At 39.8% G+C, this 12,758-nt stretch overlaps 1 protein-coding gene across 2 annotated transcripts in view; it reads left to right on the top strand.

The window, feature by feature from the left end:
* piezo1 (piezo type mechanosensitive ion channel component 1 (Er blood group)) overlaps positions 1-12,758 on the top strand; it is an 82,116-nt gene that overhangs the window by 30,185 nt on the left and 39,173 nt on the right. The window contains exons 6-13 of one of the 2 annotated variants that reach the window (XM_067527504.1): positions 768-981; positions 8,636-8,807; positions 9,181-9,285; positions 10,404-10,476; positions 10,623-10,726; positions 10,817-10,896; positions 11,018-11,198; positions 11,307-11,412. In XM_067527504.1, the coding sequence (XP_067383605.1) occupies positions 768-981; positions 8,636-8,807; positions 9,181-9,285; positions 10,404-10,476; positions 10,623-10,726; positions 10,817-10,896; positions 11,018-11,198; positions 11,307-11,412 (1,035 nt within the window). Of the gene's footprint in view, positions 1-767; positions 982-8,635; positions 8,808-9,180; positions 9,286-10,403; positions 10,477-10,619; positions 10,727-10,816; positions 10,897-11,017; positions 11,199-11,306; positions 11,413-12,758 lie in introns of both variants that reach the window. The other variant, XM_067527495.1, reaches the window with a different exon arrangement.

The following is a 12,758-nucleotide window of genomic DNA, read 5'->3' as shown; positions in this document are numbered from 1 at the left end:
AAACTGCTGACATTGTTGCCTGTGCTCACATATCTTAGGAGACTAATAACATAGCAGCCTGGTGCAGCTGCAGCTCTCACTGCTGTTTCAAATTCTGTTTGCTAATATTATAATATTATATAATATTATGTAACACTACTGCTGCATAAGTCATTAGAAGTCACCTTTTTTTTAAAATAATGACCCATCATTATGTGAAACTGGGCATATGCATTCTTGTGCTGCAAATCGCTGAACTGACTCAGACTTCGAGTTCTTCCAGAAACTTGCATTGTCTGATACAGTGTCTAACCTCTAGCCCCCTTCTTTAACAGAAATTCCACACTCCCTCTCGCCATATGGATTTCAAGTAATAGTGAATTAAATAAGAGAAAGCATAACTGCTTACATAGTATATACAGTATAATGTCCATTTTCACTGCATTAATTCCATCAGTGAAATAATAGAATCGTGACACCACTTTCTCCTTTTAACGGAAACATTGTTTTCATGCACAGCTTAATTTGTATCAAGCCCACTTTCCATTGCCCTCTTGACATTAAGCTATTGTCAGTGAAAAACAGCACTTTCTGCATGATACAGCATGTAAATAAAACATTCCCCCTTTGCTTCCACTCTTTTCAAAGCCACCCGAAATAAGACCCATTGCACGAGAAGACATATGCTGTCATTATGGTACATGTTACAGTGGGTTGACAGCAAGGATTTGATCTGTTTATTCAAGTGTATGTGTTTGCTGAATGTTTTTTACCTCTGCTGCCCCCAGGCATCACGCTTCCCTCGGCCTTCTCAGCCATCTACTTCCTGCTTTTCATCAGCGTATGCACTTGGTGGGCATGCCACCTTCCCATCAGTACCCTGGGTTTCAATGCACTGTTTGTGATGGTGGGCTTCTTCACTGCTGGTCACATGGTTTGTCTATACTTGTACCAGAGTCTGTTGACACAAGCCCTGTTTCCCCCACACAGTCTGTGGGCCAGGTAAGACTCACTACAAAATACTCAATTAAAATCTTTTTCAACATCATCAGTTTACTAATGGTAATAACTCAGACTGAGCTTTTACTTGACACCAGTATGTAGTCAGCCAGTTCCTTTAAACACAAGTATAGGACATGACTCCCTCATGTGGCCTGCCTGAATACACCTTTATTCTGAAGGCTGTCAACCTGTTGTGACGTGTGGTGCAGCCCCGCCTGCACAAATAAGCCTTTGTCACCACAGTTGTCCCCTCAGTTCAGTGTTAACATGGTGAAGAAGAAGTCCATTATCTGTTCCTGTCCTCAGGGATGTGGCTTCTCTTTGCATGACAAAGACCAGCACGAAGCCTGCCCCTTCTGTCTGGGTATTTTCCATACTAGGAGAGCGTTGGTTGAACCTGAGTTGTGCACACTTGGTCCACAGTTCCGGCATTCAACCCTGGATGCTTAGCTGGACCCCCTGCTCTCTGATTCAGCTGAACCAACTTCCCTTGTGATTCCGATTCCGATTCGATTTTTTTTTTTTTTTATCTGATGTCTTAGCTGGGAGAGGGGCTGGAGGACTCCCCATCAGATTGAGCATACAGATTCAGTTGACAACTGACCATGATGACGATTACGTGCTTGACATCAGCATTGACATACAAGGTCTGCCATCTGCTCAGGGCACTGCCACTGCTGCGTCGTCCGTCCAGGATGATACCTTTTCTTCCTGTACCATTGAGCGGGCGAGAACCTGGAAGTTGAGTGGCCTGCCCCGCAGCCAGCTCAGAAAAAGTTAAGGTTCACTGGGTTTTTCCTTCCCTCTATCTGACAACAGTTAATAATTCCCTGCCTATGTACCCCGACTTCGCCTCAGAGTTAACTTCGTCAAGGGGCGAACTATTGTCTACTCATGTCACAGTCCCCCGTTTACGAGCAGTATTTAGATTCAGATGGAGCCGAGAAAGCCTGTCTAGTTAGCCCGCCACCGATGGAACCTTCTTTGGTGGCTTATCTGGCACCTTCAGTGGGGTGTCTGGGCCCACTTTTCTCCCATCCAAGCAGTGCAGGTTTTCCTCTGCATAGCTCGAAAACATTGAACACAATCAGGCTAACTCTGCTTGTGCACTGAGCTCCGTCACTAGGCTCCAGACTCACCAGGTAATGTGTCTAGGCGAGCTTGGAGCACAGGTGCAGCAGGGGAACCCATTATGGTCACTGCTCAATGAAGTTAGAATGACTGCTGACTACCTTTTCTGCCGGGCCTCCAGAAGGACTCAGTGACTCAGCACAAGAAAACACACTCCTAAAAGCTGGATGCCTAGAGGAGGAAGGGCTGCTGCAGCAGGGAGACACTGTTGCCCCTATCCTCTTCAGGGGACCAGCCCCAAACGGTGTTGCACTTCGCTAGCAGTTTAACAAGCACAACCCCCCACACACACACTCAAACACACTTTTATTGCCTTAGTTTATGACCCCTGGCATGGGTGTGTGAAATGTCTCTCAGGGACCCATAACATGTTTGTCTTATTTTCCATGGCCCCAGAAAAGGTGCCCTCTGTAAACTGCTGTAAAGTATTTTTTGTGTTTTGAACACAACACACGGAATAAACGCTTTAATGAGGCCATTCTCTGGTAGCACGCCCTCTGTCTGTGTTACAGGTGAGTCGGCTTGCTCCTTGCTACCCTGCGGTGGACACATGCTTGGTTCCGTTGTGGGTAGCGAGCACTGTAGCCTTGAGCTACCAGCTCCAGATTTGAAAAAGAAAAAAAAAAAAAGCCACCGCGCTTAACGACAATAATCAACATATTTGTTTCAGACATAGCTGCAGCAGTTCTCTGAGAGGAGATAGATAGTCTTCGAAACTAAGGAGCAATACAGGTGGTCCCTCATATGGCGGCGAGCTCAGTTTGGTACAGCCGCCATTTTGTTATCCCAAAGCGAGTGGGCGGGATCCTTCCCAAATTCTGCGAGTGTTAAGCAAATGCCTGAGAACTTGAAAGTTCAAGATGTTGACACTGAGGCAATTGCTAAATGCGACAGGCCCAGGGAATTGGTTCACCACGATCAATCTCAGGGATGCATACTTTTACAAAGTGGTTTATATGTGCCACAGAAAGTTTCTCAGGTTTTCATTCAAAGGAACAAAGCAAAAAAAAAAAAAAACTGTCACTGTTGAAACATTCTGTTGCTACGGTGCAGTTTTCATTTTCTGTCAATCAGACCCACTCACATTCCAGGTTGTCCTTAACATAGGGGCAGATCTCTTGTAAGGTAGTAGAGGCTGCATCCGTCAGTAGGGTCTCAGATTTGGGAACACTTCGGCATCCCCAGTGGATCTCTTTGCATCCCAGGAGAAGGTCCACTGCCCCCTGTTCTTCTCCATATCAAACTGCTTTGCTCGTCTGGTTTTCGACACACCGGCACATCCATGGCCCTCAGCTCTGTTGTATTCCTTTTCCCCAGTGGATCTAATTTTGCCATTTCTGTTCAGAGTACGCCAAAAGGGCCTGTTCCTGTTGGTAGTGCGCTTTTTGAGGCTGGTACACCATTTACGACCTGCAGTCAGTTCCATCTCGGGATTTACCGTTGGTGCTTGTGGCCCTCTGCAGTTCTCTGTTTGAACCAGTTGAATCTGTTGATATGAAATGTCTCTCATTTAAAACAGCACTTCCTGCTTTCACGTCTGCTAAGTAAGTTGGTGATCGCCATGCATCCAACCTGTATCCAATTTTCTGCTGATTGTCTCAAGGTTGCCTTACGTCTGAATGCTGTTTATGTACTAAAAGTTATCTCCACAGTTTATAGTTCTATAGCCTTTGAGCTCCAGAGCTTCTGCCCCCCCACCTTTTTAATCCAAGGAACAGGTGAAGATGCATATCCTGTGCTCTGTGTGTGCCAGTCGCTAGTGCTAGTGTGTGTGAGGTAGTTTTTCTTTTCCGAACACTTGTCCGGTTCTACTGTCTGGATATAACAGTGCGTTCATTGGGGTATTCTGATCTTTCTGCTGGGTCTACGATGCAATAGAGTGGCTACTGGGGACATTGTCCCTTGGTTTAAGGGCTGCTCGGTGGGGTGTGAATATATGTATGTACTTGTGTTGTACCGAGTGAAAGGGAACAAATGGTTATGTCTGTAGCCTTTGTTCCCTGAAGGAGAGAGGAACAAAATACAACACAGCTGAGCTTGGTGAAGAGCAGCTTTCGAAATGAGGGGACAACTGTGGGGACAGAGGCTTATATGTCCTGTTCCTTATCTATGGAATTTACATTTACGTTTCTACAGTTGCATTATACTCGCTGGAATCTTAGTAGTTAATATGCTAAACACTGTTGCTTCTCATTCACCCAATCACACAAACACTCACATACCGGCGCTGCAATCACTGAATGTAAAGTTCAAATGTAAGTTAGAATTCTATCATGCAAACAATCATATACTCTATTGCCTTGTACCTCACTTGTAAGTCGCTTTGGATAAAAGCGGCTGCTAAATGACTAAATGTAAATGTATCTTGAAAGGACTGAGGTGGTCTGACCAGGTAAAATTTGCTCACTTTCTATAAGGACCAGAATACTATACATTTCTACATTCATACACATGTCATATGGGTCTAAAAGACCAGAAAATTTGTGATAGAAGTAAATTAAGTCCTCACAGTGACTGTATCACACACGAAACTACCAGGCTCACTCCAAACACTGATAACCACTATAGATTCCATGGCCTGATGTACTGTAGGTATCAGCACAGGTAAAGCTCCAGATGCATTTAAAGGGAAGGGGGTTGGACTGAGACTGCATAAGGTCCACACATTTTTCTGTAGACTATTGCCTGACACACCTGTAGGAGCATCATATCTGTATTTCCAAAATCATGCATTGTTTGTTTTATTATATAATCTTACCTTCTGTAATTAATTAAAAAAAAAAAGATCACAATCTATTAATAATGCATTTGCAATGTGTTTAAATCTACAATTGGACAGAAACACAGCAGTAGAAGGAGTGTGGAAGAATGTGTGAGGTCTAAGACGAGGAAAATAAAAAGGAAAGTAAAGGTCTGAGTTAGAGCAGAGAAATGTAAGGAGAGTGTGAGTCCTGGACTGGAATGCGTGGAATGAGGAGCTTGCAGCTGATGTTTCCTCACCTCACATCACCTCACTTTGTAAGCCAAACTGGTTTTCTCTCATGTATCATCAGCAGGTGTCTGTGTCAGGATTAATTAACCAGCTGTTTATCAATCAGCTGAGTCTGACCTTTACATAAAGAGGATACCCAGCTGTCAGCACTGCTTCTCTTCTCTTCTGCTGCACTTCTTTTTTTATTTCTATATTTAGGATAACCAGCCCTCTAGTTCAGGGTTGTCACATGTGATGGATAGACGGTAACCCCATCGAAAGCCTTGAACGACCCAGCCAATGTCATTTAATTGTGTTTTTGGGTCCAAATACAAGGGGAATTCATTTGTTTAATAAAAACAGCAGCTTCTGCGAGCTGGGTTCAGGTTGGGTTAGTAGTTGGGGCATTGGATTAAAATTACAATTAGTCATTTAGCAGACACTTTTATCTAAACCAACTAAAACTAAGCAGCAGACATTAGGGACAACTTGGGGACAACTGGGGGTCTTGCCCAATGACACTTCCACTCCTAGCCAGAATGACCCGGATATAAACCATATAAACCATACATGACCCTAATGGACGACTGCTCTACATACTGAGCTACACTGACTTTGAATTCAAGAAGTGGATTCCAGAAGCACCACTGAAACCTGAAAAGGAAAAACTAGAGAATAAATAGATTTCTGAGAAAAATGTGACATTTTCTCAAATTTTTTATAAATGCTAATACACTTTTGCTACTGTTTTCTCCTGCTACGGCTTTTTGTCAGATTTGAAATTACATGGTCCCCGTCAGCGTTAGACACCATTGTGATTGGGTGTTCAGCTCAGTGAATCAGTGCATGGGAAGAGAAACAAAGATTGACAAAAGCAAACCAAGACGACATCAAGAGCACAAACACAGACTGCTTTTTTCCTTTTTTTTTTTTTTAAATCGCTCTGACCCAAAGGCTTACGCCGGAATCCATCTATGCTCATAGGAGCTACAGTATCAAGAGGAGCCAAAGTGAATTTTAATGATGTACAAAATGAGCAGCGAATAGAGGATAGAACACATTGTTGGCCAGCTCCAGCGCTGTCAGCAGATTGTGGAATGAATAAATGATGGTCAACATATCTTGAAATGGTTGGTCTAAGGAGCATCCTAGAGAGACACTGGTGAAAGAGATACGTGAGCTGCAGCTTCCTAGGTGAGGGCCCTAAATTCTTTTACTTAGCTCTAAACACAATTTTGATTACTTGAATAATTTTTTTAGTCTTCGGTTTTGCTGGCTATTTTATTTCACCTTTAAAAGCAGATTACCTTTAAATTCAAATAAACTAGTTTACACGGCCTTTCACACTTCTTATTAGAACTGTGATATCTATCTTAAATATTAAAAGCTATAAAATCACAAAACATTTATAGTTTAAACTTAAATCCCTGTTTAATTGAAAAGTAAAGTTAAAAAAAAATATATATATATATATATATATATATAAAAATGATATAATGTTTACATTTCTCTTATCCCCAATTAAATTATTCTCAGAATCAAAACAAACATACATTTACCCTTCAGGGCTGTTTAACCTGATTCACAAATATTTTAACTGTCCTTTTATGAAAAGCTCAATCAAATAATAAAGCCAAAAATAGTTGCAGGCCTGATTCTGATTCGGTGCTTGGGGCCGTCGTGGCCAAAAATTTAGTGGCCCCTTCCCTCCAACAAGAGCAACAAACAAAATAAAAGTGTGATACCTTTTCTCGCAGGTGTGCAATATGTCCAAGCAATCCTGCTACTCCCTCTGTCTCTGAGTCAGAAGTCTGTAGAGCTGTAGAGCCTGTCCAAAGGTGTCTATGATCTCCAGTTCAGCAACAGTTCAACACGGCGCGTTAAGCTGGGTTAACTAGCTGCCTCCCTCGGTTGACGCTGTCACTACCCCTCGTCGGATTGACGAGCAGGTCTTCTCCTGATAAACCCTTCGTATTTCTAGCTGAAATTCCATCTGTTGATGATCCATCGGAAACATCCTAGCTGACAATGTAAAACTGTTACTACAGGTTACTAGTACACAGCTTCGAACTTTTTCCTTCACAATTAACTCCTTAGCTGCTTAACATCCTCTCGTTCTCTCCTGATAACGTTCCCAGAGCATGTCTAGCATCCACTTCCGTTAAGAAAATAAAATCCTATGGTATCGCCCTAAAAAATATACAACATACAGATGAACTTTTGTTGTAAAATAAAAAACATTTTAAACATTTTAACCCATGAATTCAACATTTTCCACCAGAAACATTTTACCACAAAAAATATATAATTAGACCTGGTTTTACCTATTTATCTGTGCATTTGTAAATATTTATTTATTTATCTAACAAACCTTGTTTAAATAAATCATTTATTAATATACACATTTTTTTTACTGGGCTAAGCTGGATGTTAAATATAGTCATGAAAGTTTGTCCACTTTCGAGTGAACGGTTTATGTTTATAGGCAAAACGGAGGATACAGTTATTAAGAGCTTTGACATATGATATTCTTTATATCAATTATACTTCTGTAGTAGAGTATATTTATTAGAAAGCTACTAATCCATTGCGGTGATACATGGAAATATCCTCTTCAGCATAATTCACCACTATCTTTCCTTTTTCACAAACTGGACAACATGCTTAAAAAATAAGAGTTTTCCAAAGCATGCATATTATTTGTCCACTGAATGTCCGAACGTCTCTAGAACTAATACATTTTCATTAGCACTAAGGACAATTGATAATTTTATCTGGCATCGTTGAGCAGGACCTTTTTTTTTTTTGAGTCACTCCTGCGGCACAGTCGCGGGAAGTTGAGTGGCCAAAGTTAGCCTTGGCCACATCTTACAACTGTAGTGTATGACAGTAATGTATCTGTCATATATTGCTACTGCTAATTTGTCCTGTCAGATGTGTCACTATCTTGTTACAGTTATGACCACAGGCATTTTTATACTTAGACCTTGGACCCGTGTTTATAAGTGGTAAAATAAAAGTGTGAAATGTGTAATGACACTTGTGAAATGAGATAAACATTCTGTGGCTTTGAGGGGCAGAGAGATGACATTTGAAGCATCAGTTTCCTTCCATTAGTTTTTGTAATGTACTGTAGAGAAGTGTCAGAGAAGATGAAAAGCAACTGCTCCACCTTGTAAAATATTGTTGTGAAAGACATTTTTCCTTCATTTTTAAAGAGTCCATCAAAATATAAGAGTCATATTACACTCTACTCTCAACTTAATTTAATTCTGATCCTGATTTATAGAGAAAACCCAAAAGGGGTCCTCTCTATATTTGCTTTATATCTTTATTTTATACTTAATTTTAATTTATGCATTTCTTTAATTGTCTTACACTCATCATTTTTATCCTAATTTGCTTTTTTGCTGTAAAAATACAAAAACAGTTGTTCTCTCTCTCTCTCTCTCTCTCTCTCTCTCTCTCTCTCTCTCTCTCTCTCTCTCTCTATCTATCTATCTATCTATCTATTCTATTCTATTTTTTTTTTTTACCCCTGTTCCCCTGTAGACTCTTTGGTCTGAAGGACATCATCATACCAGGAAACTGCTCCTCGTCCTATGGACTTAACCTAAATGATAATCATGATTGGCCGGTGTACGTCAACCCAGGAATACTGTTCCTCCTTTACATTACCATAGCAACAGTTCTCAAGACAGGATGTCATGGAACACCGAAGCAGGTATTGTCTTAAACAGTGTTTTACTGCTGCGTGGTGATTAGGTGCAAGCACAGCGTGTTGAAATATATAAAGTTTAGATACTTGTTTAATTTCATTGCAGAAAATCTTGCTGTAATAAAGTGGGCAGACACACTGATCTGACTCCGCTGTTTCTTTTTCATATCAGCACAGAAGCTATATCTGATACAAACTAAATGTATTACTTTCTCACTGTGGGGTAAAAATGGAACATCTGTATTTAATAGCTTTGGTAAAAGAAGGAAAAACACCTGCAAATGATTGAAAGGACAAAAAAAAAAAAAAGCAAACTTTTTGTCCTGAAAAGCTTTTGGACAAATGTTTTTTAGTGAGATGCTATGTTTGTGTTGAGCAGGTTGAGGAGCAGCAGCAGCAGAACAGCAGAAAAGACTTAAAAGGGGAGATGGTGGAGTTAAGATCATGGGATCAACGGAGACATAACACCGAAGATGACACACAGGTGTGTCATCACAATCTGTATGGACTTTTCATGGCTCGTTTTTAAAGAGTGACTTCGCCAATTTCAACTTGCTTTCTGTGGCTGAAGTTAAGGGTGTAAATGTACACAAATGCTTTTACATTTCCCTCTGATCTCCCTATATTAAAATATTTATCTGCTTCTAGCTAAAAAGTTCCTTCAGATGACATCAACCAGAGGACTTTTCATCATAAGGGGTTCAGATGATGTCATCTGGGGGAGCTCTGGAAAAGCAAGTTTATCATGATTACAAACTCCATAGTAGGAGCAACAAGATGACTTAATCTGAACTAAAGGTTCGGAAGTGATGTCATCTTGAGGGATTTTTCAGCTAGAAGAGAGAGATATTTTAATATAGAGAAGTCAGACAGAAGTATGATAGCATTTATGTACATGTACTATCCAAACTAGATCCAAAAGAAGCAAGTTCAATATCCATGCAGCGTCCTTTGAATATGAATTTCCCCATATTCTTCTGGGCATCCACTCTGACATTGGACTTACAAGTTCCTAATTCAGTTTAATACAATTCATGTAGCTTCTGAATGAATAAATCCCACTTGAATGCAGTAAAAATAGGTCAGATTATTTATTTCTATAAATAGAAATATAAACTATAAATCAGTGCTTAAAAGTCCTTGTTAGACATTACCCTGGTATTTCCTTGTGACCTCCAGGACTTCTAACACCTTGCTCGTGGATTTAATATAAAAATATATGTTGTTTTAAGCAAATTTTATGAACTCTCAGTATGGATTAATTACCTGTCAGCACATACCATGGTTAAAATCCGTTCAACCTTTACTAACACTGATCTTTGACTCTTAATTTTTATGAATTGTTGGACATGTTTTGTGATAATTTCCATAATCACAGTTGTTTATAATACATTGTTTAATTATTGGAGTACTTTTACTATTGTTCTTAAGGTAAAATTTTAAAGTGGTAGAATTGTGTTAACGTTGTGGTTGATGGGTGTATATGCTCTGTAGTGTCTTTATGTATTACCTTTATATTACACTCCCAAATGTATAGAACCTGTCCAGAATGCAGGTTATATCTGTGTTTATACATGTTTTTGTGCATGTTATATGTTTCAGTTCATGCTCCTTTCTGTGGGAGCAGAAGGCAGCAGCGGAGCAACTGTGGCTGGAGAGAGTCCACCTGATCAAGGTAAGAAAGAGCCAAGCTGCAATAAATTTGAGTCATCTTTAAGATAATTTATTATATATATGACTTTTTCAAATAGAACACTTTTTATGGCTTGTTGTCGTTCTGTGTAATGGTCTGTATAAGGAGAGAATTGTTTTATGTAGCAGATGTTAGTGGCACACCCAGTGGCCGACAGACTGAAAGTCCTTTTTTCCTGTTGGGACGTGTGGTCATGCAACAGAGCTACGTCTGTGCTCTCATAGCCATGATGGTAAATATTCAAATAAATCATGATTCTATAGATTTATAACATCACATAAGACCAAGAGATGTTCTTATGTGATGTCTCCATGTAATTCAGGTTTGGAGCATCACGTACCACAGCTGGCTAACCTTTGTGCTGCTGCTGTGGGCTTGTCTCATTTGGATTGTTCGTGCCAGGTACTATTAACACCTGCAGCCATGACAGCACTGATTATTATTACGTGATTTTGCAGTAATTTTAACATAGTTGTGTGAATATCATGGGGTACATTATAACTGAACCCACACTTGCTTGCAGACAGCAAGCAGCCACACTGTGTTCTCCTTTCATCCTGCTCTACGGCCTGGCTCTGTGCTGTCTGCAGTATGTCTGGGGCATGGAACTGGAGCCTGAACTGCCCACCACTGTGGGAACCATGAGCCTCAGGCAGCTGGGACTGGACAGAACCCAGTACCCGTGTCTAAGACTGGGAGCTATGGTAATTTTTATTTTTGTCATGAAGTTGTGGCTTGTCATGATAGTCTCTATGATATTTATCATGAATATAACCTTTCATTACAGTGTTTATGTGTTTATCTCTCTCCAGCTTCTGTTCACTTTAACTTTTTGGCTGTTATTACGCCAGTCAGTGAAGGAAAACTTCAGCAAGAAGAGGACAATGGCCACGTCACTACAGGAAGTCACTACAGGAGGTCTGTTTCCTACCTATGAAAAACATGTCTCTCAGTTGCTTTGGTTAAAGCTAAATTGGTTTCTGCTCTGCACAGCTCTCAAGGTAGTTGTAGTTATCACATTACTGAATAATAAATAGGACTGCAAATAAAATTACTAATCAAGCAGAAATAGTTGCTCTTTTCAGATTGGTCCTTACTTCGAGCCTTACTCAAAACACTTTTAACAATATCTTTGCCTGTGCCGCTCAATGAGTTTGTGTCAAAGGAGCCTTTCACCATTTTAAGGTGAATATTGGGGCATATGTAAACAATTTAGGACATTATAACCTGGTTTTCATTAGAACAACGATAGGCTATATACTACAACAACAAAAACAACAATAATATTTTTGGATTATGTAAAGAAATAGTGACACTAGTTCTGGGCAGTGTGTTGTTACTTTTTCTGTGATTTTAGGCAAAGTGACAGTAACCTTTACTGGTGTAGGATGGAAGCCGAGGTCAGAGATGATCGAAACACCTGACTAATAAATATATCAATATGAACAAATAGGAAAAAGGTGCGAGAGAGCACATGCACATATCGCTGCAGTGATCATTTAATTTGAGAATAGGAAAAGGACAGCTAAGTATCGAGATTTTAAGGATCCAACCAAACATCACTAAGGATAATTACCACAAGGAGAAAATAAGCGTTAGCTTGGAAACAGTGGAAACCGTTGACATTTGGTAAAGGAAAGTTAGGGAAGGTTAACTGACATTAAGTTAGCTAATGCTTAACATACTGTAACCTTAAATATAGCTTGTTGTGCTTTATTGTTGATAATAGTTAGCTAAACTAACGTCACTGGTTTTGTTAAAGAACACTCTTTTTCTTTTTTCTTTGGCTTTCGGCTGTTCCGTTCAGGGGGCGGTACAGTGAATCATGTGCCATCTAACCCTGTCCTCTGCATCCTCTTCGCTCACACCAATTAACTTCATGTCCTCTTTCACTACACGCACAGCAGACCTCACCACTGTCTTATAACAACTCTATAAACTAGTTTAATATTATAGTAAATATGTTTTATTTAATTTAGCACTAACATTAGCTAAGTTATTTCAGTGCTAAAAAGTGTTGGTATTTAACTTTCAATTCAAATTTTTAATAAATAAAAAAAATTAATGTAGCATTTATTGCATTTTGGACTAGATTGTGATGTGATTGTGATTGTGAAACTAGGCCCCCTCAAAAAAGTTTGATGCAGTGTTTCAGCTGGTCATTTACTTTGAATTAAATCTTGGACTGTTTAGACAATGTAGAACAAATAAAGGGGTTCTTTGTTAATATTAAAATAACATTTTTGTTTTATTTTAAAAACGTG

This window comes from Channa argus, chromosome 1 (genome assembly GCF_033026475.1).
Source record: "Channa argus isolate prfri chromosome 1, Channa argus male v1.0, whole genome shotgun sequence".
Lineage (NCBI taxonomy): Eukaryota > Metazoa > Chordata > Actinopteri > Anabantiformes > Channidae > Channa > Channa argus.
This window is presented reverse-complemented; position numbering and strand designations above follow the sequence as displayed.